This window comes from Vanellus vanellus (genome assembly GCF_965231255.1).
Source record: "Vanellus vanellus genome assembly, chromosome: 1".
NCBI lineage: Eukaryota > Metazoa > Chordata > Aves > Charadriiformes > Charadriidae > Vanellus > Vanellus vanellus.
In genome coordinates this window covers 4,435,687-4,461,205 of record NC_138905.1, presented here as the reverse complement: position 1 = coordinate 4,461,205, position 25,519 = coordinate 4,435,687, and the positions used below count along the sequence as shown (strand labels likewise).

General features: G+C 50.0%; 1 protein-coding gene across 2 annotated transcripts; it reads right to left on the bottom strand.

Annotated features, from left to right (window-relative positions):
• Positions 1–4,705: 4,705 nt before the first annotated feature.
• PFKFB3 (6-phosphofructo-2-kinase/fructose-2,6-biphosphatase 3) lies at positions 4,706–23,772 on the bottom strand (the record flags this gene model as incomplete). 2 transcript variants are annotated; one of them, XM_082498307.1, is made up of 15 exons in its annotated part: positions 23,547–23,772; positions 17,882–18,007; positions 17,458–17,554; positions 16,868–16,934; positions 16,651–16,725; positions 16,302–16,358; positions 14,307–14,431; positions 13,324–13,531; positions 12,353–12,499; positions 11,896–12,000; positions 11,307–11,436; positions 11,037–11,099; positions 10,802–10,866; positions 9,061–9,231; positions 4,706–5,139 (listed from the first exon to the last, which is right to left on the bottom strand). In XM_082498307.1, exons 1-15 carry the CDS (start codon positions 23,623–23,625, stop codon positions 5,110–5,112), a joined length of 1,545 nt encoding a protein of 514 aa, XP_082354433.1. In that variant the 5' UTR covers positions 23,626–23,772. The 2 variants fall into 2 exon arrangements, with proteins under 2 accessions (XP_082354433.1, XP_082354434.1); XM_082498308.1 differs by lacking the exon at positions 4,706–5,139 and adding an exon at positions 7,930–7,956 and having other exon boundaries at positions 23,547–23,670.
• Between the last annotated feature and the right edge of the window lie 1,747 nt (positions 23,773–25,519).

The following is a 25,519-nucleotide window of genomic DNA, read 5'->3' as shown; positions in this document are numbered from 1 at the left end:
AAAAAAAAAAAAAAAAAAAAAAAGAAAAACCCCTCCAATCCCATGACGTGATGGGATGGCAGTCACTCCCCAGCCGGAGGCAGGTGAGCCGGGTGCCGGCTGCGCTTCAGCCAACATGTTGCATTGTAAAGGTTTGCCCGTGGTTTATTTAATCCCTTGCACATATCAGACACATTCCTGAGCCATCAATCAGAGCTGAGTCAGCCAGCGTGACTGGTCTGCCCTTTTTTTTATTTTTTTTTTAGCAATCACAAGTTCTCTAGCCGTGTTTGCCAGCAGTGAGCTGGGGGTTTATTTTTTTTATTTATTTATTTATTTATTTTTAAATGAAAATGGGACTTGACTGGGAGCAGGGAAATGTTCCCGCTGTCAAGTATAACCTTTAAAGCCGCCCTGCCTCGAGGAACGTCTCCTCTCTGTGATGCTACAAAACGCGTCACGTGGAAGAAAAATAAAAGGATGCTGCCTGGCGTTGGCCCATAAACTCCCTCCCTTGCACAGCTCTGCCGCACGGATGGCACCATACAAACCCCATCGTGTCCCCTTCGAGCAGAAAGAGGAGAAAAGGCATTTTGGAGGGGGTGTTTTCTTGCAGAACAGCCTTGAAATCGTTGCCCACAGCCATGCTCCGGGAGGCGAAACCTTCCCCCCCCCTGCACTCCCCCGGCAAGGACAAGGTTATGACGGCTTCCAAACAGCCCCTGCCCACCCGGGGAAGACAGGAGAGCAGCACCGCTGTTGTGGCTACACGTAATCTCAGCCCACCGTGGCTAGCGGCGTTATCGAAGCCCCCGCATCCTTGCGGGGACGCTCTGCAAGGCTGTGCTCCCTGCCCTAAAATAAGGCAGGAGCGTTTCGTCTCTGCTTGGGTCAAGGAGACAGCCAGGTTGCTGGAGATTAAAAAAAAAAAAAAAAGAAAAGAAATAATAAAATTGCGGTTTCTAACTTTTCCAGAGAGCGCAGGTCCTCCCTGCCCCCAGGATGCTTGCAGGGATGAGCATCACCCTGAAGTCTCGCATGTCCGCGTACACGGCTAGGAAAAAAGTTATTGCAGATGCCTCAAGTTTAAAATCAGCTCCCCCCTTCTCCCCGCTGAGGAGTCCCGTTGCGCAGTGCAATCGGGAGAAGGCAGTCGGCCCCAGCACAGCCTGGCTGCACCGCAGCAAACCCCAGCCCAAAGCAAGGCTCAGCCTGCTCCGAAAGCCCAGGGAAGATGAGAGCAAGGGTTGCGCATCAGCCAGCAGTAGCTAACCACAGAGCTGAGCTCCACTACACAGCGGTCCATGCTTTCCCCCCCCCCCCCCCCCTTTCGCTCCTAACAAGCTTTCAGAGACACAACTGCTTGAGGGTCACAAGCCTCCAACCACATGGGAAGTGTCTACCCAAGATGCGCTCCGGAGCATCATGTCTAAATTACACCTTTCCCTGCCTCCTCCCCCTCTTTTTATTTGGAGTAAGGAAAAAAAAAAAAATAAAGAAACAAAAATTAAAGAAACTTTGCAGGGAAGTTTACAGCTTTGCTGGCAGGTGGCAATACTGTTTTCCTGCCTTCAGGGCCAAGACAGCTGTGATCAGAGAGGACAGCTCTTGTCCACCCCTTCAGCTTCGTTTAGCATCATTTTAAGCAGGTATTCAGTTTTAACTGTACTAGATTTGAATAAATGCCTAGTCCTGCCTCACTTGCAGCTTAGGTGAAGATCCAGGCAGGACACGCTCCAGCACACCACCTTTATACTCGACAGTGATGCAGTGGGTAGAGCTTGGGGGGTATTCGCTTGCCCTAAGTAGGTGTCAGCACTTGGTTGGAGGAATGACACCCTCAGCTCCACTGAAGAGCTCTTCAAAATTGCTGTAATGTGGTCAGAAATAAAGGATCACACCATAGGATCCATATGGTTTCTCTCAGAGATGATCCTCAGAAAACTCAATGTGGGGTTGAGAGGGATTTATGAGGCACAGGAACATATGGGGGAGGCAGGACTGCACGGCACATGGCGTCCCTTGGGGCCACCAAGCCACACGCGAGACAGGCCTGAGAGCATAAATCCTAACGCAGGAAGAACCAGGTCATGGCTGTATTTCAACAAGGTATTTTATTGGTCCAGCAACTGCAAAATATACAAATTTCTGAAAGGCATACCCTGTTTTTAAGCTGGCACAGCTTTATATCAGGCAGTTATTCCAGACATATATACAGAACAGTTAACATACCACAAATCCAAAAAAAAAAAAAAAAAAAATCCCAAGTAACTACCCTTCTCTCCAAGCTTTGCAGTATACATTAAATAAATAAAGAGCGCTTTGCTATAAAAAAATAATAAAAAATTAAATTCAAGTATCACAAAGGAAAACAAAAACAGGAAAAAAAATAAAAAAGAAGCAGGAGGGAAGAAATCATTGGTGTGGTTCGACAAGTCCCCTCTCCCCACCTGCCTTGGCTGCAGCATCGCTGCCCAGTCCTTGCCTCCAAAACCAATGGGCAGCGAGGTTCTGGGACAGCGCGATGGCACGGGGCTGGCACCACCCCACCTACCGCCAACCCCTGCAGCACGAGAGGAACCTCTCCGCCGCTCAGAGACCAATATTCCCCTTGCTGGAAAAAAAAACAGGTTCAAATTTCATCATTTTGTAGACCTACCGAGACTTCTATTCTTCCCAAAGGAAGAAAGTTTAGGGTCTTACCAAAGTGGGTTTTTTTGCCGTTTGATTTTTCTTACATACATATATTTTTATATATATGTATATACACAAATACACGCCAAAACATCTGCAGAATTACATGTGTACAGGATAGATCACGGGGCAGGCAGACGTCATGTTTGCATTTGCCGGCTTATCTTTTCATAGCAGGAGGAGAAAAGATAAAACTCCCCAGGAAGGAGGCTGAAAAAGACAAGTGACTCGCCTTCCCAAAACATTCGGGTGGTTTTTTTTTTTTTTTTCCCCCCTCAAAGAAAACCGAAAGGGCAGATGTCAACCACATACGCAGGGAGAAGTCTGCTTTTAATGCAATTTAAAAAAAAAAAAAAAAAAAAAAAAAAGTGGGGGGAAGTGTTCTTTGTTTCATCTGTACAGGAATATAATACACATATGCACAAGCTCACATAGGCAGGGCACTGCCGAGACCGTTTTCCCCGGTCAGATACGGACCGAATGCGGTCCCGGCCCCCTCTCACCTTCGGTGCCGCTCCCCCACATACGGGGCTGAAGCACTAGGCACTGTGGTTCACCTTTTCCCAAAGGAAAAACAGACCAACCCCCCCAAAAAAACCCCACACACGCAACAAAAAAAAAAAAAAAAAAAAAATCATCATTTCTCTCCCAAATATATCTGCTCCTGTAGGGATGTTGCTTCCTCCCCAGAGGGTTGGGGGAAGCCACGGGAAGAATGAAACCAAGGGGTCGCCCATCTCCAATCCCCCAGCGCGGCAGTGCGGGAGGACTTGGCTGCCTTCATCTCCTGCCTCCAGCCAAAAAGCATGAGATGGGGATGGAGAAGATGCTGCACATAGGATTGGGGGGAAGGAGGGGAGGAAAAAAAACCAAAAAAACAAAAAAAAAAACCACACACACCCCAACCCAAAACCCTAAAAAAATTTTTTAAAATTTTCAAAATTCAAAATCCACAGACTTTTTGCACAAAACAATAGTGGTTAATTGCCATTTTTAACCGCTGTCTCACTGTCGAGAAGGGATCTCGCGTATCAAACCACTGGGAGTTGGCTGATGGAGTTTAAATCAGGACCTCGCCCTGTTTTCCCCACGCGCGCGCACACACACACCTCAAATGCTGTAACTACTATTGTGTGTAGTCCCAGCGTTCCAGCATGCAAAATAAAATAGGAAAAAAAAAAAAGAGCTGCCCGTACTCAGGCTTCCCCCGTTAAGGGGCACAACTTAACAAAAAAAATAAAAGGTTATGCTCCTGCCACAAATAAAGTGCAAAAACTAAGCGGTTTCTAGCTATACACATATACACACACGTGTGCATGTATATATATTAAATAAAATTAAAAAAAAATTAAAAAAAGAGAACACAGACAAAACTGTCCCTTCTTGTGGCTTTTTGCAGCCGCACAGGGTCTCCTGTATCCCAGACAGACCTCTGGCCACCTCCACGAGACCTGTGTGTCACAGGGATTCAAACCTCCCCCCCCCAAAAAAATCTCCGCTTCCCTTCAAGGCAGAGGAAAGGGGAGATTAAGTACCGGCACAGCACCTCACCCGATGCTCAGTCTCCCCAAATCGACACACGCCTGAACCCGGAGCATCCACGCGTGCTCCCCAAGATGAAAACATCACCCGAGCGTGGCTCCTCCTATACTACAGGCAGCTCACGACCAGTTTTAGAAGCAGCTCTATATTGTCAGCGAACCCCTTTGCGGTGTATGGATCAAAAACAAAAAAAAAAATTTAAAAAAGCATAGGTTTGGGGGTTTGGTTTTGGGGTGGGGTTTGTTTTGGGTTTTTTTTTTTGGTTAATTAAACCCAGCAGTTCTCGCTGTGAAGGACTTCACGCAACTGCCTTCCTGGTGCTCGTGGGCCTGGGTGAGCCAGGCTGTGCGTGGGTAAAGGACTGCAGCACAGCGCGTTAAGGGCTTTCTTGAAAAGTAATTAATAATAATAATAATAATAATAAAAAAACAAAATGCAAAACCCCTTCACTACCCCCCACCCCTTCCCCCTATTTCTCTGCTAACCCTGCACCATCCACATATATACACCCCACCCAGAGGCGGATGGGTACCAATCATCTATACAAAAGGAGATCAAAACCGCTTACAGAGGAAAATTAAACTCCTGTGCGCTAGAAGCACTTTACAGCTTGCTACGATCTAACAGGACGCCGGAGAGGAGAGCAAATGCTGCAACCTAAAGATCTGCTGGTGGCCCCGGGGGAGCTCGGCTCCTCTCCTCCGCTCTCCTGCATCTCTCCCCCCTTCAGCAGAGCGGTTTGCAGATGAACGGGCGCGGGTAGAAACAGCTGAGGGTCGACCTCGCCGCAGATGGAGGAGACCGGTTTATAAGCAAGCTTCGGAAATGACGATGGGATGAGAAGCTGGCGTCGCCGGTGGCGTCGCTGGTGGCCTCACGACAGCGCCAACGGAGTCATGACGGCTTCTGCGAGTTGTTCATGTTCTGCAATGAGAGGGGAAGGACCGGGGTTGGGGGTTGTGCTGGACCCCATCCCGGCAGCATCTTCTACGTGCACATCAAGAAAGGGTTGGGGGAGAGTAACAGAAAGCCACGGTACAGGTCACTACTAAAGCATCCACCACAGAGGAGACACTGTCCACCCAAGGAGAGATGTTGGGGGGTATGCACTGACTTGCTACCCGCACCCTTCCCCTCAAGCATCGCCTGGGTTTAGCTACAGGGTGGGAATTTGGCAGAGATATCCCTAAAAACAAGGCAACCCTCCCACCCCACCTGGTCTGAACTTCTGAAGCTCCTCTTTGGTCCATGCAAGGCAAGGCGACAGGGGACGATGGTGTTCATTCGAGGAAACAAATTAAACATCTCTCCCTTGCTCCCTCTGAGGGTGGGCGATGTCCCCCCCACTGCCTGCCAAGGAGGAGGCCACCATTTGTCCATCCTTGACGCTGCCAAGAAAAGGCAACTCCCACCAGCTGTGCCGAGGAGCTGGCATGGGGACCAGCCACCACCAGCTGTACAGCAGGAGCACCTGCTCCCCTGATGACACCCCATGAGGTTCCACAGGCCCTAGAGCTGCTTCGGACACAGCCCTGGTGTAGGGTGGCAACAATGGGCACCCACCAGGTGGCGAGGACCACAAAACCAGAGACAACCAGCTAAACACAAGCAGGACCAGCCCCGAGGGGGGTGGCTGGAGGACAGCATCCGCTAGAGGAGAAACCCAAGGGGAGACGTTCACAACAAGGATGTTTCCCAATCCACAAAACTACACAAAACGAGGTGGGGGGAAAAAGGACTAGGTAGGAAACAGCTAGGAAGGTTTCTCGACATTATTTTTTGTTTTGGTTTTGCATTTACTACCTAAACTGCCTCTTACAAGCACCAGGAATCCCAGCCAGGCTACGAGGCAGAGCGGGCTGAGCTGTTCTCTCTGTTATCTAAGGAGACAGGAGGAGGTTAGGAAAAGCCACATGCACCACAGCCATTTACCTTGGAAATATTAGTAAAGAGAAAACTTTGAGAAAGTGACAAACGGGTCGTCTTTAAGCATGAAAAGTGAAGGGGAGAAGAAGGGAGGGGATCAGGTTGTTGTTAAAAAAAGTGCACTTAGGATCACAAACCAAGCAAAAGGAAAAGGTATCATCACGCCAGGTAGTCCCACAACCCCAAACCAACTAGATCCCACAGCCAGGAGGACTCTGAGGTACACAGCCATGTCCCCCGCCTCTCCAGGTATCCCCTAGTCCTCCTGGGTGGGGGTCAAGACCCCAACACTGAGGGCTGGTGCAATGAGGCACCCACTGACGACCAAGTCCCGTGGTGCAAATTGGGAAAGAGGTACCTTCCACCTCCCCTGACCCCATGCAGTTTGTGATGGGACAAGGTGAGGGACCAGACGTACACATGTATGAGACAACAGCCTCCCAGAGCGGTAGCAGCAGTGTGAGTGCCACCAGGCCTTTGGTTTGGGGCATCTTTGTGGCTCCCTCAAAAGCAGTCTTTCAGTGCCACACTAATAGGTAGAGGCAGGCTCCCAACAGCTGGAGATTGTAAACTTGCTGCTGCCAGCCTACACCTAGGATGGGTAACCATCACTGCCTGGTCCAGCAGAGCTCCTGGTCTAGCAAAACGTGTTGCAGCCATCTCCCAAACTCAACATCGGAGTGTGTTTTCAGTGTCCCAGCCAGCACTGAGGCATGCAGCCCTTTTTATTACAACATGGATGGGAAAAAGGTGGATGGAGAGACAGACAAAGAAATAAAAATTCTTTTGGAGCAACCCAACAAGACCAGGCACATCACTGGGGGCTTTTGTGCCCATGAGCAGCAAGCGAAGGAGCGTAGACATGCAGGCCATGCTGAGCAACTCAACCTCTACATTCGCCCAGGAGCATGAGCGTGATGATCTTCCCCAACCTGTCCACCAGCAAAGCCAAGCATGATCTTCCTAACTTCTCTTTTCTCAAAATCGCTTACTCTATAAGGGGAAGAAACTGTGAGGTTCACCAGCTGCTACGTGCAAGCAGGGCTGAGTTCTGGCCTGGCCATGTTATAGCAGATTCCTTCATCTTCAGCCCATGAAATGAACCAGGACAGGGATGCTCATAGGCTGATTCAAAGTGGTCTATAGAGGACAAAGTGACCACCAGTCTTTGAGAAGACATTTGAGCACAGCTCAATGACTGCTGCTCTCAACTCAGTGATGTAGCATGAATTAAGTCCAAAGGCTTCAAATTCATCCAGAAGCTGTCCTGTCCCTACTACACGAGGGTCTAACAGCACTAAGCCAAACTGTGAAAGCCTTGATTATTTGCAATTAGTTCATTAAACACTCAAGGCATCTTGCATGCTTTCATGAGCACAACTCGGAGCCCTAGGGAGGACACACCACCTGGGTCCACCACCTACAGTACAATGGGGCTGTCACAGAGGAGATAACCACAGGAAAACCCAACAGCATCCTGTAGCTGTCCAAGGAGGAGGCAGGGAATTTAGACAACATTGATAGAGGGCAAGTGATAAAATGCTTCATTTCCCAGATAAAATTGGGACATTTAATCAAAATAAGGTACTTAGGTGTTGGACAAGGCAGCATCCATAGTCTTGTCTTTACCATTCCTAAGACGCATCCAAATCCCACACGCACACACAGAAACATTAACTCCAAGAAGTCCGCGCCCCGGCTGGGTTCACAGCAACAACAAAACAACCGGTGGGATGGCAAGAGACATGGAAAGAAGGCGAGACAGGGGAATAAGACGCAAGAAGGTACTTACAGGCATGCCTTCCCTAGTAAAGGCTGCAGAGAGACAGAGAGAATGGAAAGAGGTGTCAGTAACGCCGTGCGAGACCGGGCGGAGGACACCGGACAGCAGCGAGGGGCACCCAAACAGCGAGAGCTTCCAAACCCGAAGCTGGCAGAGGGTTTGTTGCAAGACTGAACCAGCCCAAGCAGAGCCCCAAAAGCTGACAGACCAATTTGCCACACTCAGTGCTTGCTGGGGTGGGAAGGCTCATGCGAAGCAGCCACCAAGCAGAGCGGTTGGAGGAGCACGGCACCCTTCCTAACTTGCCCAGGACCTGGCCAAGGAGACGACACCAGACAACGTCAAGAGGGGCTGGGCGAGACAGCAAGATCCAACAGGCAGCTGGTGGGAAGGGTATCATGGCAAAGGGAATCCTATGTATCTGTGCTGCTTCTCCAGTACCACCCCAGCTCTTTAAAAAGAACAAGGAGGGGAGTTCTGTTCCTGGAGAAGTGTGCAGGAAGGTCTCTCTTTCTGCATCCTTTCATGAGTGCATGAAAGAGCAGAAGACACATGACCATCATGGCAGGTACCCATGGGGTTTCACCCAGAGCTGCAGAAGGCAACAAGGTTCACCATGCCAAGAGGTTTCTACCAATTTTTGGACCATTTTGCCTATTTCTCCAGGAAGGAGGAGACCCAAAACCAGGTCCTGGCAGCTCCTTCTCAAGGGAAGCACAAGAACATTTGCTTTATTGCAGTGCCCAGGTCTACACCAGAGCCAAGCACATCCAGCCCTTTGGTCCTGCTCACTCTAGAGATGAGGGTCCCCGGGGATTTGACACCACAGTGCCAGATAGTGAAGGCACTAAATGAACCCAGCTAGAGCTCTTCAGGGTTTACAATGCTCTCCAAACCCAAGAGAGGATCAACAGTGACCCTTTGCTGGGTGCTCCCAAAACCAACCCAAGGCGGTGAGGGACAGCATCCGTGGGAGAAAGAGGCATCTCAGAGACAGCAGCACAGGTTGCGACAAGTGCAAGCCGTTCCCCGGCTTCAGGAGCGACAGGAGGACAACAAACAATAAAACAACAAGAATAACAACAGAAAAAAAAAAAAAGAAAAAAAAAAAAAAAAAAAAGAAGAGTTCAACTAACTTGTCCCGGCAGCTGCGTGGGCACTTCCTGAGGAACACAGCCTGGCAGGGCGGAAGAAACAGCCACATGCTCCTCAAAGCTGTTGATGCGAGGTTTTTTGGTGGGCTCTGGGCTTGCTAGAGGGGTAACGCTATTACGTCTCATGAGCGGGTTAGGTCCCTTCTTTGCTTCCTAAATTAGAGTGAGACAAAGATAAAAAAAAAAAAGTAAATAAAAAATTGAAATAAAATAAAATAAAGGGAAGAAGGCGACAGTTATAAAGGGAAAAAAAAAAAAAGAAGCAGGTTGTTTTGGGTGTTTTCTTAAAGCAGCTTCTGCTTTTCCCCACAATTGCTGTTGACGTGCAAAGGATAAATTGAAAGGTTCTGGACACAAAAAAAAAACCCCAACCCTAAAGCAAAGTGTTCAAGAACGCAGCATGATTTCCCAAAAAGGGGAGGAAAAAAACACTAAAAAAGTCACCCTGCACTCAGAAACGAGACAGACTTTCTCCTCTGATCACAAAGCCTCAACCTCTGATCACAAAAAGTACATATAGATTGCTGAATAAACCTAACAGTAATCAAAGGCCATGACTTTGCATGACAGAAAGAAGCACCCATTGGTGTCCTCCTGAAAGCCGGACCCTCCGACCCGGGGAGAGGTGTGAAAGCAAGAAAAAGGGAAGACGAACCAGCCCGGGCTGATCAGGAAGATTTGGGAAGTGGAGGCAGAGCAGACGGGGAGGGTTGGCACCGCGCCAAGCTCCAACTCAAGCGAGGTGGGATGGAGGGGCAGCGCCTGCACAGCCGAGCAGAGGGACCCAAGCGCTTTGCACGTGTCTTGCTCTATCCTACCTGCAGCCCACGGCTCTCCTGCCATCCCCAGCAAGGGTGGTGGAGGAGGGCATCGATGGCCCCCACGGCAGGGGGAAGAACTGGCTTCCCCCCTCTGTGGCCGTGGGGAGGGAGAGGTGGCTTAGATGCTGCCGCCTGCTGAGGTTGGGAAGCGAAGAAAAGGAGATGTGGGCCAAAAGAGGACAGTTCTGGCTGTCCAACATCCAGACAGACTCCATCAGCACTAATTGCAAATCAGAAATATCGCAGTAGCTGGGACATGGGCACTGCCATGGTCCCCCCGTGGATAGCCACCCAGCCCTGACACTGTGTCCCCCTGCTCTGGCCTCTGAGCTCCTGGTACAGGGCAGATAAACCCTGTAAGGTCAGGTCTTCATCAATGTGAGGGGTCTCCTCCCCACAGCATCCCCAGCCCATCGCCACCACCTCCCACCCTACAGAACGGCACTCTGGTAGCCACAAAGAGCTGTGGGCACGCCAGGAAAAAAAAACCACAAGGGCAGGAGATGTTGGGCAAGACGTTGAGCCCAGGGCTCTGCCAGCCATTTTGGAGACCTGGGAGAAGTCACCTTCTCCATCCATGGCTCTATTCCCTGCTCAGGTGAGCAGAGGACTGCACAGGTAAAAGTTAAAGACCAGGGAGGAACTTCCCCTGGGCCAGCTTTAATCTGGGCAAACACAGTGAGAAGCAGACACCGGCAACAGTCTTTTTCCCTTTGAAAACCCTCAACTGGCCACGTCTTTGCAGAGCAAGAACCCGTCTGATGCTCCGGTCCTCCAGCAGCACTCTGAGCATCTAGCTGAGCAATCTCCCCATGCCCAACTCGGGCATCCTCGCTGCCAGCTGACCGTAGGGGAAAGGAGGGCAACACCAAGGGATGGCTCTAAGGAAAAGCAACACTCACCTCTGGCCGTTCCCTGTGGGTGTTGACAGCTTCGATGTTCAGTGAGATGGACTCCACCCGGCAGCCTGCAGAAGGGAACACAAAGAGACAGAAAGGCCATCAGCAAACCCAGTGGGTACAGGATGCTATGAAGTGCTCCACCCCAGACCCCTGCTCTTCTCCCAGAGGCAACTCGGATTCAGGAGGAGATACAAGTCGAACTCCTGGGCACATTTAGTAGAAAGGCCCCACTTACCATAAGCCACTGGGGTCAGCTTCAACACTGTGTGAAGGGGACATTTCAGGTAGGGCATCTCATCTGCAGAGAAAGCAAAGCAGGAGGGTTATCCCATCCCTTCTCCAAAAGCAGGCTTAGACATCTTCATCCCAGCTAAGGCCATCCCATGCCAGAGATGTATGCTCCAGGCCCTGCATGGACCTGAACACATCTCTCATCTCCTCAGAGCTCTGTCTATCATCCCTCCTCCGGAAAGATCAATGCCCTTGCCAGGGACAGGGAGCTCACCTGCACTCTTGTCCAGAAAGTATGCCAGGAGACAGCGCATGACAGCCTGGTGACAGATCACAAGGACATTCTCTTGTCTCTCCAGCTCCATGATGACTGGCTCTAGGCGCTGCACCAGATCTTGGTAAGACTGAAACAGAAGAAGGGAAGGGAAATATGGCATAGGATCAAGAAAACGAGCACCTCAATAGAAACAATGGTCCTTGTCTTTGTCCGTCTATTGATTTCATGCCCTTGACTAAACTAAACCAACATAATTACTACTAAAAACAATCAAAGTTTAACAAAGCCTCGTCTTCAGTCTATTCTAGAATGTAGCTGCTACTTCTGGTCAGAGGAGAAAGAAGCCATCCTACCAGTATGCTATGAAGTCAGTGGTACTATTATTAAGTGATATGTTCCTTAATGAGATCTTCATGTACCACAATTTCACAAGAGCTTAATGCAAAAGGTGAATGGGAGCCCTGAGTCATGTTGATTCTAGTTACTTGAAGCACTTGCTGCTCCGAGTGTAGAGGACAGCATGAAGACAAGAAGGCCACTTTTACAGTAAAAGCCACATCTCTGAAGATCTCCTTGCACAACCTACCTCCCCAGAAGGATAGCGGTAGTAATATTTATCCTGATCACGCAAAGCAAATTCCTCTGGATGCTGCTCCCTGATATCTTCATATGTCATTTCTTCACACACACCCTGCCAGAACAGAACATCCATGAGGTTACTGGACACGCTCAAGTTAAAAAGCCTCACCCTCTTCTTCAAAGAGGTCTATAACTCTTGAGTTGTCAACTACAGAGCAGTTCCAAGCAAAAGTCATTTTAATCAGCTTATTCAAGCCAGCATCTTGAAGCATCAGCACGAGGTAGAGCTAAAATCAGAAGCCGAGTTGTGAGTACTGCAGAAGTACCACCCTTTCCCACAGAAGGAAAATCTCCCCACAAAAGGTGAGATTTAGGCAAAAGTGAAGAGGACAGTGCTATCACCCTCTCTGCCAAGCAGCAACCAGCATGATCCAGCTGTTCCTACTGCAATCTAAGATACTTACAGCATCTATTTCATTGAGTGCCTTCCACTGCTCGTAGGGCAGTTGAAGAGCTTCTGCTGTTTGGATTGTCCTCTTTAGTTGGCTGGTCCAGACTTTGAGGTCCTTCAGGTTCTGCTCCTCAACAAATTTGTTCAGTGCCACTGCAAACTGTGGGACATAAAAAAAGAGGTTGATTCCTGATCCACATCTTCCCAATGGGCCTCATTCCCTGCTTCCCAGTAAACGTTGCCTTCTCCAGGACCTCTTTTACCTGGTATTAGCTCTCTGCTCTGGGGTGAAGAGCAGCCACACATACATTGATCGCCAAAAGCTACCAGGGGTATGAGAACAGAGGCAAAGCAGAGGAGAAAGCAGCAACCTAATGTCATCAAGGAACAACAGCATCCAAGAAACAGCACCACAACCTGGGCTCTGCTACAATGCTGTGGAAGACACCTGGTCACCCTTACCCACAGCTCTGCTTATTTGTCATAGAGCTAAATCTATATATTCTGTAGTCCTTGATAGTAGTCACACCTCAAATAACTCCATTTAGACTTCAAAATGGTCTGGGCAAACCAAAATAGCTATTAGGTCTCCCTGAAGCAGTCTTTGAAGAACCAAGTAGTGAGCAATCTGAAAGCACCCTCAGACTTGGCTATCCCTATCGAAGGGTGACAGCAGTCCTTCCACAACCCACCCTCCCTGTGCAAGGTCTGAACCAACTTGGTGCAGATGTTCATACCCTTCTCTCCTAGAGATTTCTGCAGCCCAGTCTCCATTAGTCCCCAACTACATGCAAGCCCACATGTAACGTTGATGGCTGGAAAGTCTTGTTTTGAGGCCACGCCCAAGCCAAAACTTAACCAGCCCTATAGATGGATCCTCTGAACTCTCCAGCTGTCATCAAATATATGCTTAGCCCAATGCACGGCATCTACTATAGCCAAATCATCCCTAGAAGCCATAGGGGAATATTCCCTTCTCCCTACCTTCTTGCCCCTGTTGGAGAGGCCCGAGTCACCTCCAATCTTCCCCTTGAGGTTGAACTCGCTTTCACCATGCCGACAGAGGTAAATCGTGCGGGGCTGGACATGAATGTTCATCAGGTAGTAAACGATCCTGCTCTGGATGTGATCCTGAACCCTGTTGACCAGGAACCGCCGTCCAACATCAATTACTTTGATGAGAGAAAGCTCCCTAGAAAGAGCACAGCAAGGATGAGAGGGTTGCCAGTGGGGAAAGCAGAAAGAAAGAAACATCATCCTCAAAAAATAGCCTTGTGAGGTATCTCAGTCAACATAATCACCCAGCTAAAAGGATTTCCCGCAGGCTATTTTCAACAGGAAGCCAACAGGTAACGGCAATTCATGGAGAGCTAAGTAACACCAGTGTAATCACCATTCCTCCTTGCAGCAGTAAAGAGGATTAAACAAGACTAGCAGGGAGCATGTTCCCCCCTCCCCCCCAGGACAGGGCTCAGCAGGACCAGGATTATCTGCACAGGACACACGGATGTATTTGTTAGCAGTGGAAAGGCTGGGAGGTGCCTGCATGGTCATGCAGGACAGCAAAGGTCTTCCCAGGGCACACAACCATGTGGAAACCACAGGGCTGGCTCAACCTTGTGGTTTGAGCCCGTTCAAGCAGTCCCTTCCTTTAACTGGCAAAAGCATCTCAAACACTCAAACCACACTGCTTTTCCAAAGCCTTCGTATTTAGACCTGCAGAACCTGTGTATGTGATCCCAGAAGATCCTGAGAAGGTTTCACTGCCTGGCTCCCTGGCATAGGGCTGGGGAAAACCAGCATTTTCAAGGAAGAAGCCTGAATTCACAGCGAGGCTTGGCCATACATTATTCTAAGACAGTTGTGTATTTGAACACAAAGTGAAATATAGCTCCATACATGATTAATCCTCTCCTGGGAGAAGAAAAGCATTTAAACCAGTTCAAAAGTCAGCAAAAGTTTCTTACCGGTCATAGTTATCAGGGTCAAGCGGCTGGTAGCTGGCTTGGTAACAATTGATCCTCTTCATGAAGTCTTCCATGGCATCAGTTGAATTACAGTCCCGGTAATCAGGGCTGGACAATTTTACTTCCTGCAGCAGAAGAAAAAAAAAAAAAGCAGACCACAAGGAGAGGTTAGGAAGCTTTCCATGCCAGACCATGCTAATCTCCAATTTTGAAGTCCTGCCAAGATACAGCTATCAGCAGAGCCACTTTATAGTCATCACTTATCATAGGACAGAAAAGAAGCAAAGGCGACCCAAAGCTAAGCACGAGGTGAGAAAATCCCATATAAACCATTGCGTGACTGGTATAGATGCATATCCATCCACTCCCGTTCTCCCAAGAGTTGGGGTAGCACCTCACCACATAACACAGTGGGGAAACCGAGCTTTCTTACAGCTAAAGAAGAGCATCAGTTTTAAACAGTTCAAGCTGAGGATGGAAGTGCACGAGCCTAGGTAAGACACTTCTCCTGGGCCTTCCAAGTGAATAAAGCTCCCAGAAGGTAGAGGTCAATCTGGCTGTCCACTATCTGAGGCAGCAGGATAACAACACTCAATCCCTTTCTGTGCATCATTTGCTACAAGCTACTGGGCTGAAAGATGCTAGAAACGGGCAATGTGAATATCCAGAACTCTCATGGACTAAATTCTGCATGAGCTACTCTAACGGGCTATTTTTCATGAAGATTTGGGTTTGAGCAACAGTAACTTCACAAGCAATCCTGAAACCAACAGGATAACACAACCGAGCGACACGTGCAGCAGTGCCCCAGGCCCACAGCGCATTTTCTGCGCTGATCCCAGCACTAAGGGCTTATCCATCTGCGGCACCCTGTGGAGCAAAAACCTACGCTCAGCTAGTAGTTCATTTTCTCCCCCTTCAAGCATTAGTCTCCAAAGAAAGGGACTAAATTTAAAAAAAAAAAAAAAATACAGCTTCAGGGTGTTGCAAAGAAAAAAATTGGTAAAAATAAAGAAAAAAAAAAAAAAGATGGAATAAATTGAGCATTTCATTAGCATCATGGAAAAGGCTGGATGCAACCTCCCAAAAAGCTGGTCACTAGCCGTGGGACTCCAGCTCCCAGCAGGAGAAAAAGCCATGCTCTAGTCCCCACCACAACACCCTTTGTGGAGCTCATCCCAGGGACGGAACAAAACCCAATAAAACCCTTTTCACAGACCTTGGGTATCTCGTGATGCATTCCCAGACACCATAAAATGGCTCGCTAAGTTCTGGTGTACAGCTGGAGATAAGGCTGGAGCAGAGTCCAGTGGAGGAAAGAAATCTTCCATTCAAGTTAATCATGCCTAGGTAGACCAATCAGCATCTACCTGTCCTAGCCAAGCCAAACAGGCGGAAGAGCTCTTCTGCTGATGGGAAATCAAAGATCCAGCATCTCCCTAAGGAGCCAGGAAGCAATGTTTTATGCTGTTCTCCCAGCCAAGACTTCAGCTAGTGGCAAGAAACCTCTAAATTGAGCTGCTACTCTTCTCAAAGCAGACCCAAACAAATTTTGGGAAGCCGTATGAGGCCAAAGACACCAAGTCTGACTGCTCTCTGATGGGATTTAAGCCCCTAACTGCATCCAACACTTCCAAAACGTGGAACTTAGGGGGTGGGGGGGAGTGGTGTCACCAAAGCATCCTGAATACATTTCTCTCTTTGCTATCAAGTTACAGGTCAACTGAAACACAGAGAGCATGGAAAGGAACTGGGGAAAGGCTACAACAACTTTTATTTTCATTACTTCCAGATGGCCCTGGGAGATAACATGTCCTTTCTCATCCCAGGACAAATACATCATAAAAAGATTAAAAAAACAAACAAAAAAAAAAACAAAAAACAATCTCCTAATCCTCAACCAACTCTGTCAAGACATCCTGATAAGAAACCAGCTGAGCACAGGTGGAAAATTCTCCCCGAGGGAAAACAAAAACAAGAGATTTCCATGCTTACCATAACGTTGGTGGCAACTACCGTGGGATCATTGCAGACAGATTCAATGAAGAAGACCTGTGAAGCAAAACAAAGCCCACCTGAAGACCAGCAATAAGGTCTGTAGCATTCAACCAGCTCCTTGCTCAACCCAACCTCCTCCCTCCTTGACTGGAGAGCTCTCCCTCTGCCCCACTCCCATTCTTTCCCTCTCCAGGGCTTGGGCAAAAGGAAAGAGCTTTGTATGTTTGATCAAACCCAGCAGTGAAATCCCCCTTATGCAGGAGCATCATGAGGACAACATGCTAGTGAAAAACAAAAATGCCAACAATACACTATGCAATGCAGTCAGCAGCCCAATGCTACCAACCTTGAACCCATTTTCTTTGGCAAAGTTTAGGATCATCCCTCTCCTCTCCCGCGTGGTATTGGTGGCATCAAAAACCTTGAAAAGCAAAGATTCCAATTAGCACCAAGAGTGCCTGGTTTCCCACTGAGTCCTTCCTGAGAGAAGGAACTGCACAGGGCACATCACCTTGAGGACCAGGACTGCTGCCAAACCCTACGGAGCACATCTCTGAGCTTACCGCAATCTGGCCAGCCTCCTCCGTCAGGTACAGCTTGACGTCCCTCAAGGCAGCCAGGGCACATTGTCTGCAAAAGAGGTGAGAGACACATGGTCCCGATGTCCCCCGAGATGCTCACAGCAGTCAGTGCACAGATGCCCACAAAGAAGAGTAGGCTTTGCAGCCCCTCCTTGCCACCTCCCCCCTTCTCCCAGGGACATTTAGGAAAGACACCATCAGCCTGCCACAAATACAGGAGCCATGAGTGCTGAGCATGCTGGTCTTCACAACAGAGGCAACAGTAGATGAAAAAGCAAAGGTCAAACCCCATGGCAGACCTTGTACCCTACACACTAAGCCTGAAGGTCAATTCAGAGAGATGATGGGGGATGTGTTGGTGAGCCTGAAACTACCAAGCCGTGACAGCTTCGGTTTTCAGCTCTTGGAGCCCAAGTCGGGCCCTCCTTAGGCAGGCAGGGAGATCTCAAGCTAGAGCCCAGCTTTTCTGTCCATCACCCCCCAAACAAGCTGGGTAACCCTGCCGCTGGTCATGGGCTTCACCACCTGTTTGGGACCCAGGGTATGAGCACAGACATGGCACCCACACTTACCTCCTGACTTTCATGGCCTCCTCATTGTCGGGGCGGAAGAAGTCATAGGAGCTGTAATGCTTCACCGCCTCACGGCGATACTCCCCCACGTTGAAAACTGCGTGGGAAAGACAAAGACCATCAAAACCAGGAGCAGGTGTCAGCACAGCTCAACTCTGTTGTGCAGCTCCTGCAGATAACGCTTTCTTAGCGATGGGTCAAGAAGTGACAGCCTTAACACAAAAGGCTCAGGGATATCCCTTGGTCTTCAAAGTGAAAGAGAACCTGGGCTGTAGCAAAAGCTACAGGAGGACATGGATATTTGGCCCATGAGATCTCGGAAAGGTCCCCCACCACCTTCTACTCCCCAAGGGACTAAGCTACTGTAGCATCTCCCAAGGACCCAGACCTCATGCTTTCCCCAGACAGTCAGTGAAAGCCTCACCTTTTGTCGGGACACCGATCCAGTTGAGGTAGCGAGTCAGCTTCTTGGAGATGTAGGTCTTCCCACGGGCTGGGAGGCCAACCATCACTATCACGGTCGGGGAATTGGCAAGCTGCGGCCCACAGGCTACAAGGAGGAGGAGGAGAAAGCACATATAAACAGCCGTCAATCCTCCAGCTCATATCAACCCTAAAAGGCACTTGCTTTTGATGCCTGTTTCCCCCCCCAAGTCCTTCAGCAGCTAGAGGAAACCCAAAGCCTCTGTTCCGGGTGCACCGTCATCTCTGCAGTATCCCCTATGCATCCCTCTCATGAGCCTGAACTACCACAACCTTGAGCAGGTGAATCCACTGACTCATTTTTGCAATGGGATCTGCTGAATGATCACACATCAGAGGAGGAAGGAAGGTAGAGAGCTCTGCAGCCGCCCACCGGTGAGACACAACTGTCCCAGATGAGCCATGCCGACCCAAATGCATACAGGTGACACCCAGACCTGGTGGTAGGAGTCCCTGCCTGACAGCCATGGCAAGAGGAGAACATCCTGAGGGCTGCAAAGTGGGCAAGGAACCAGCAGCTGCCCCAAGCTCCCTGCAGGACCTCTGTGCCTCAGTTTCCCCACTTGCCAAAATAAAAATTTTAAAAAATGAGATAAACAAAACCTCCCATTCCCGCAGTTTGGCCGATTCTGTGAAAAGCGAGAAGGTGGCCAAGGACTTTGGTCCAGCCCTCACAGCATCGCACTTTAGCTATGGCTGCTGTGCTGAAATACCAGGTCTGCACCAAGATCTTCGCCCACAGAAAGAACCTTCCAAAAACTTCCACTAGCTTTTTAGCTGATACACACATAAATACGATCAACTAATCGCATTTTTTTCTGAAGACAATCAGGGTAAAACGACTGCAGAACCACCGGCATTTAAAAGCAGATATCTGAGTGACTTATCCCATTATCCTCATAAACCTGTTTTAAGCTGAGAGGGGTTTTTGTTGTGTTGTTGTAAAGGGGGTCCATGTCAAACAGCTGGAAATAAATCCAGTGGCACTACTTAGTGATGACTTGGCAAGTGAAGAGAAACTCCTCTCCAATTCATCCAAACAGGATAGCCAAAACGAGGACAAATCAGCTGCCGGGCTGCCCAGGTGAATGGCTTCTCTCCCCATAAATCCTTTAGAAAGTAAATTCCTGGTTCATTTGGAGGAAATTGCTGAGGTTGCAGGAATGGGAATGCAGTTTGGGAATTTTTTTTTTTTTTTTTTTTTTTTAAGGTCCTCCACAACCTCGTCCCAGCGCGGTGGGATACATTTGGACTGTCTGGACCACATGGACCATGTAGCACGGCAGCATCCCTGCTCCCCTCCGGCATTTGCCCTGCAGAATTTCTTCTCACATGGTGCTGCACACACAAAAGGCCAAGGCACAAAGCCAAGCGGCTTTAAATAGGGGGAAAGGAAGATCTTAACGATACCTAATGGAATTTGGATTAGCCAGCCCGCCTTTGCCTTTCATGCCGCCCCGGCGTAACACGCCAAGAGCCCTCCCGGCGGAGGCAGAGACCAGCCCCCATAGGTGAGACCCTCCGGGGGATTTCTCACCCACCCTTCAATCCACCCAGCCAGGCCAGAGACCTCACGGGAAAGGAATGCAGGGAGTGAGCGGCTGGTGGCAGAGCCATAAAAACGCAGCTTAATTATGGTCTGGGTGGAGAGCTCTGTCTGTCTGTCCCAGCTGCCCGCAGGTGGGACCAGGCAACGAGCGATGTGGGGATGCCAGGGGGCTCCCCTGGGATGCAGACAGAGGATTTGGGGATGTGAGGGGCTCCCTGGAGATAGAAACAGAGGATTTGGGGATGAGAGGGGCTCCCCCAGCGATGGAGACGGAGGAATTTGGGGATGCAAGGGGCTCCCCCAGGGATGGAGATGGGGTGGTGGGTTGAGGTAGGTTTTTCTCAACGGAAAACTGGGAAAGGCAAACAAGCCAAGAGGTATCCAGAGAGCATGCAAAGCACGTGGGATTTCCTTCCCCTACTACTACTAATAAAAAAAATAATCCAACAGTTAAAGGGACCAAATTAAAACCACAAAGAAGAGTTACAGCACTGGTGCTCCAGAGGGGCAGAGAAGAGCCACCCATCATCTGCCTGGCTGTCTTGCCAAAGCAGACTCAGCAGACAACAGATGAGAAAACTACCTAAAAAAAAAAAAATTTTTTTTTTTTTTTCCAGAAAATATTCCACATTCCGCAGGTTGGAGCTGCCCTCATGCTCTCTCCCTTTGCACGAACTGCGTCCCCGGTGCCACGTTTCAAAAGCCCGGGCCACCTCCCACTACAAGCACTGATTTTGCAGGCTGGGGTATGTACCAAGGCAGCTGTGCAATATATACAGAAAAAAAAGTATATACGTATTTTTTTCCTCTCTTACAGTCTCACATCCTCAACCAACCTATGGGTGCAAGTCTTTTTTTTTTTTTTTTCTGGGCACAAAACCCAACCACATATTAAACAAAAGGAGGGGGGGGGAGGATTAATACCTGAATAGAGAAACTCCTCCTTTGCCTACCTGCCAGAGGACAAAGGATCTCAAAGAGCGGAGCCAAGAGTATTTGAAGCCATTAAAATAATAGCTCTCTGAGAGGACGGGGACAATGCAGAGTACTGTTCATGTCCCTTTGGCTCCAGACAGCTGAGACAGCCCTAGAGCTGGCACAAATATGCCACCTCCAAAGCGCACTGCAGGAGTTAAACACCTCTATTGGAGGAATCTCCCCCCAATTCAGTTTGCTGCCAAAAGAAAGATCCAGGTTCCCCTTAGACCCCGAAAAAGCATCTGTTTACAGACCTGGGAAGCACTTCCCAAAACACCAGGGCACCGAGCGTGCAACTTTTTATCAGAAACTTGAGCCAAACACAGCTAAATCACAAAAGCCTCAGGGAAACTTTGCATTAGGAATGAAACAGAAACCAGTGTTTTGCTCCCAGTGCTTCACAAAGACTTAATTCATCATTTCTTTTCATCACTGCAAGGAAAGCTGTCAGGGATTTCAATGCATATTCATTACTCGTTATCAACATCCACCCAGGTAAGTCAAGGTCAGGGATGACTTTTGAAAGGCTCAATCAAGATATTTAGAAGTAGCTCGTCACTTTGTGCCTCCTATCTGCTAGAAAGTCAGCGCCGATGCGCTCTCACGCTTCACCGGAGTGGGTAGAAGAAATAAAAAAAAAAAGGGGGGGAAGGAAATCTGCTTCTATAAAAGGTTAGATAAAATAGTCACCTCCCCACTTCAGCATTTTTACTGTCTCCTTGTAAGAAGCGTTCCCACTTGCCTCCCGCAAGCCCACGCCACATGTTCTACGTCAGCCTAACATTCCCCTTTTCCAGCTTCCTCCCCATCGCGATGCCCCGACACCTTCGCGGGCGCACCGAGAACGCGTTTCCGCGCTGCGCATCGCGCACACGTGTGGAACCGACATCACCCCGCCGACGTGCGAGCTGCGGTTTTGCACGCACGTCTTTTCCCCATGCTCTCGGTCCGCTGAGCCGGAGCGATGGGAGAGAGAAAGGCAGGGGCAGCCCCTTTCCTCCTCCAGCATCCCCCTCCCCTCCCGGCTCTGCCCAGCCAGACGCCTGCGACGACTTGACTTTCCCAGCCCCTACGTGAGAGACGTGCAGCTTGACAGCAATTTAATGGATCGCCGTCAAAAGGCCAGATGAAGGCATCACTTCACATCCATTCGAGCCTCCCGTTGATGAGGAAGCGGACAATCGGACTAATTATTTCACAGGCAGGGAGGAGAAGCCAGGCGGGAGCTTTGCGAGGATGCTCTCAGGGATGCTCCCACTCCCTCCTCCCCGCCGGGGACCGCATCGGCCTCGCCTCTCTCATGTACCTCCGTTCCCACCCGCCTTTGTGGCTCTGCTCTTTGTTGCTGCTGAGGAATTAATAGCACCTCGAGTTTAAAATAGCCAGCTTGGGGTTAAAAAAAAAAAAAAAAGCGCCCAATAATACTCTTCCCATAGAGCGCAGTGAACGGTGCCCGGCGTGGCTTGTTCCCACCCCGGGAGAAAATAATTAGAAGCCACATTACGGTATTAATGAGCCCCTCGGTGCCTTAACATATTAAAGTATGTTAGTTTTCTGCTCTGCCAAGGAGGGAATTCTCTCCTCTAAGAAACCAGGTGAATATAGCAGCAAAAAAAAAACCCACAGGGAACCTCCACGTACACAAGGGATTTCTTTCAAAGGTGTCAACCCTTGCGGGGGGGGGGACAAATTAAACAGATACATCTGCAAAGCATTAAGCTGGGAGACATTTTACCCTGCTAAAAGCAAAGCCCCGTGGCAACCCAGATGTGCAGCCTGTTGCTGAAAGCCGTTTCCTCGGCAGCTTCTGCTACAGAGCTGCCCTTGCCAAGCACAGGCTGCGTGTGCGAACATCTGCTGTAGGGCTCAGACGTCCCTCGCTGCGTGCCTGACCCATAGCCATGGGGCAGCAACATGTGGCAGATTAATAGTTTGGTGTTTTGGTAGTTTTATATATATATTTATTTTTTTTTTTTAATAAAGGGAACTTTCCGGCCAAGGGAAATAAAAGTCCGAAGCGACTTTAAAAACGCCTGTTTAAGAAAAGCATGGGAAAACTTGAGTCACCCAACCGCCCAAGCCACTTCCATCCTTTGCCAGGCTGCAAAGTGCCACCTCTTCTGGCCTGGCTCTCCGCAGCCCCGGATCTGCGGATTCCTGCGAGGCTTTAATTGTGAGTTACACGGAGTTGCACAACTGGCAGGTTGTCAATTTAGCTGTTGGGCGAGTGAAGAGAGAGCTGCCTCTCGAGCTGTAGTATTGTGTTATGATTCATTATTTGTTTTATAGTAACACCGGGATGACCCAAGCGTTTGCTTTTATATATTTTTTTTTTTAGCTTTTTTTTTTTTTTAAATGTGCGAAGGCTGGTTTTTAAACACTCAAGATGCTTTTGGAACTTTGAGAAGGGAAAGCACTTCAGAAGTTTCAGCGTTAATTTTTGCCCTCCCCTCCACCTGCCTCCCATCTCAATCCCAGCACAACACAAGGGGAAAGTGGCAAAGTGCAAACAGCTGGTGGGTTTTTTTGTGGTTTTCTTTTTCCAAATCCATTGCTCTAATCCTGCCTCCACCACCCCACCCCCCAGTAAAAAAAAAAATATATAGTAAAATAAATATATCTCAGAGCAAGGTACCAGACCCCCTGGAATTCCCAGCTGTGCTAGTACCCGGGTGCCGAGGTTGGCAACCCTCTCCCTTCCCTTTTAATCCCAGGGCTGGAGGCGGGAAGAGCAGGGGGCGTGGGGGGGGTGGAAATTGCGACACGCGTGTCTCCGCGCCTCTCCGCATCCCCTCTGCTCCATGGGGCCGGGGGAGCCGCCTTGCGATGGCTACGCTTTCCTCCAGCTCCCAGGGCTGGAAGTGAGTCACGGGATGGGATGCGGACACCGGGACGATGCTGGAGGAGGAATAGAGCCGGGGGGAGGAGGGATGCTGCATGGATATGATGGGAAAGGGGGAGGAGAAGGCGTTGCAAAGAGCCCCCCCGGGTGCGCAGGAGAAGGAGGAGGGGGGGGGGGGTGGGGGGCTGCTTCCTACCCCATCCCATCCCACGGGGATGCTGCGGTGCCCGTACTCACAGCGGCGGGGCAGAGCCGGCCGGTTGTCATTGGGAAGCCAAATCTTCTGGATGCGGCTTTGCGTCAGCTCCATGGGCATTTTTAAAACAAAGGTCTTTTTGCGCTCCGCGTCCACCTTGGTGCGTTTGCGGGGGGAGGAGGGAGGAGAAGAAAAAAAGGAGGAAGGAGGGGAAAAAAAAAAATAATAATGAAAAAGGCTTTTTGTTGTAGTCGTCGCTTTGGGGGGTGGTTTGAAGAAACGGCTGCGGCGCTTTCGACTGCGTCTCGGAGTCTCGTTAGAGCTTTACGGCGGAGGAGGAGGAGGAGGAGGAAGAGGAGGGCCGGGGCTCCAGGGCACAAAAGCCGACAGGAACGGCACAAATACGGCCGCTGCGCTCTCGGAGGGAGCGAGGGCGAGTCCCGCCGTTAATTTCGCTCTTAAAATATATATATAAAAATAATTCCCTTTTATTTTGGGGAAAAAAAATACGTAAAAAAAAAAAAAAGGAGGAAAGAAAAAAATCCGAACGTGAGGCAGCCGAGGAAGGGCTGCTGCAGGGAAGCTGCTGCTGCTGCTTCTCTCCCCCCGGCTCCGCTCCCAATGAGCCGGCAGCGGCGGCGGCCGCCTATTTGTAGCCCGGCAGGCCGGGGGGGAGGGGGGGCGGCCGCTGCGCCGCCGCGGAGGAGGAGGAGGATGGAGGGAGGAGGGAGGAGGAGGAGGGAAGAGGGAGGGAGGGAGGAGGGCCGTCGGCGGGGCTCGTCCCGCGCTGCCGCCTGCCGCCGGCCCCCCGCACTGCAGCGGGGACAAAGGAGGCGCCGCTCCGCCCGCCGAGCCTTTGTTCTCCTGCCTCGGGGTGGGGGACACACACACACGACACACACGGGGGGACACTGGGGACACTGGCAGAAGTTGTCCCCGGGCTGAGGGGGCGGCGGAGGGTCGGGGTCTGCGCTCCTGCACGTCGCTCACGTCGCACATGGCCGGGGCGAGGTCGGACCGCCTCCCCCGACGGGGGATGCTCCGGCTGCGGCACCGCCTCCGCCCGCGGCCGCTCCGCCCCGCTCCGCGGGCGCGCAAAGGAGCCGGGAAGGACACGGACCACCCCCCACGCCCTGCATCCCTCCATCCCTCATTCACTGCCTCCCCGCAATAAAAAAAAAAAAAAGCGGCTCCCGTGGGGGTGGGATGCGGCGGCAGCGCTGGGGATGCTCCCCAGGGAAGGTTCACTTTCAAATTGGCACCATCGTATTATTTTATTATTTGTAAATTTTAGTTATTTTCATTTTGTTATTATTTTCATTGTTTCATTAGATATTGTTATTATTATTGATGTTATTATTATTATTGTTATTGTTATTATTATTATTATCTGTGTGACCAACAGGGCGAGGGAGGGCATTCTGCCCCTCTACTCCGCTCTCATGAGATCCCACCTGGAGCAGCATCCAGCTCTGGGGCCCTCAACATAAGAAGGACATGGACCTGATGGAGCAGGTCCAGAGGAGGCCATGAAGATGATCAGAGGGCTGGAGCAGCTCTGCTGTAAGGACAGGCTGAGAGAGTTGAGGTTGTTCGGCCTGGAGAAGAGAAGGCTCCAGGGAGACCTTATAGCCCCTTCCAGTACCTAAAGGGGCTACAGGAAAGATTTGGAGGGACTCTTGATCAGGGAGTGTAGTGACAGGACGAAGGGTAACAGTTTTAAACTGGAAGAGGGGAGATTTAGGTTAGATATCAGGAAGAAATTCTTTACTCTGAGGGTGGTGAGCCCCTGGCCCAGGTTGCCCAGGAGAAGCTGTGGCTGCCCCATCCCTGGAGGTGGTCAAGGCCAGGTTGGATGGGGCTTGGAGCAACCTGGGCTGGTGGGAGGTCTCTTTGTGCACAGCAGGGGGTTGGAACTAGATGATCTTCAAGGTCCCTTCCAACCCAAACCATTCTATAATTCTATTATTATTATTATTATTATTACTATTTCAGTGGCCAGCTTCCTGCATGT